Source organism: Seriola lalandi, unplaced genomic scaffold (assembly GCF_002814215.2).
Source record: "Seriola lalandi dorsalis isolate HSWRI2012SDOR001 ecotype SW California unplaced genomic scaffold, Sedor1 jcf7180002054692, whole genome shotgun sequence".
Lineage (NCBI taxonomy): Eukaryota > Metazoa > Chordata > Actinopteri > Carangiformes > Carangidae > Seriola > Seriola lalandi.
In genome coordinates this window covers 107050-107857 of record NW_019525245.1, presented here as the reverse complement: position 1 = coordinate 107857, position 808 = coordinate 107050, and the positions used below count along the sequence as shown (strand labels likewise).

Here is an 808-nt window from a genome sequence, read left to right as displayed (position 1 = left end):
TGGCCCTTTCTCCCCATTCAGTCCAGCACGACCCTCCTCGCCCTACGACATGACAGACAAAAGAAGATACACAGACATGACAGACTTAGTTTCTATCCTCCAGAGACATGTCCATGTTAGATCATAATTTCAATTTTACAGTATTACAGTGCAACCTATGTCTTACTCTGGGCCCTGAATCTCCTTTCTCTCCTCTGGGACCAGATACACCAACACCAACTTCCCCCTGGCAACAGAAATCATATATATAGCCTTCAAAAAATCCATTCAACATTTGAGCAGACAAAATATGTGTTGGCTTAGATAGTCACCTTGTCCCCTTTCACCCCGACGGTACCAGGAGAGCCCTAGAAAACAAGATATTGATCATATAAAATCATACATTTTATCTCTTCCTGTTCTTCTCTCTCATTCTCTCAGACAGATTACCTTTTCAAAAACTTCACTTAACAGTGCATCAAACAGTCTCAAGCAACCACCCACAGTTCAGGCAGGACCAAAAGTTAAGGCTAAATATAGTAACTCTTGGCTGAACCTAGCTACTTCTCACAGTGTAATAAAACCATGACTTAAACTCACTGCTTGTCCAGGAGGACCAGGAGCTCCAACATTTCCTCCACGGCCAGCATCGCCTTGGAGACCCTGAAAATGAAACTCACTAGTTGAAAATCACACCAAAGACATTAAGGCTAAAAGCATACAGCACTGTGTGATCAGCAGCTCCACCGACCTTCTCCCCCTGTGGTCCTGGAGGTCCTGGTTGTCCAGTTTCTCCTCTCAGACCACGCTGCCCAGCATCACCAGACTT

At 44.8% G+C, this 808-nt stretch overlaps 1 protein-coding gene across 1 annotated transcript in view; it reads right to left on the bottom strand.

Annotated features, from left to right (window-relative positions):
* The window catches only part of col7a1 (collagen, type VII, alpha 1), an 86111-nt gene that overhangs the window by 2866 nt on the left and 82437 nt on the right, over positions 1-808 (bottom strand). The window contains exons 110-111 of the mRNA XM_087178568.1: positions 167-226; positions 5-42 (exon numbers count right to left, since the gene is read on the bottom strand). Of these exons, the coding sequence (XP_087034694.1) occupies positions 5-42; positions 167-226 (98 nt within the window). The remainder of the gene's footprint in view (positions 1-4; positions 43-166; positions 227-808) is intronic.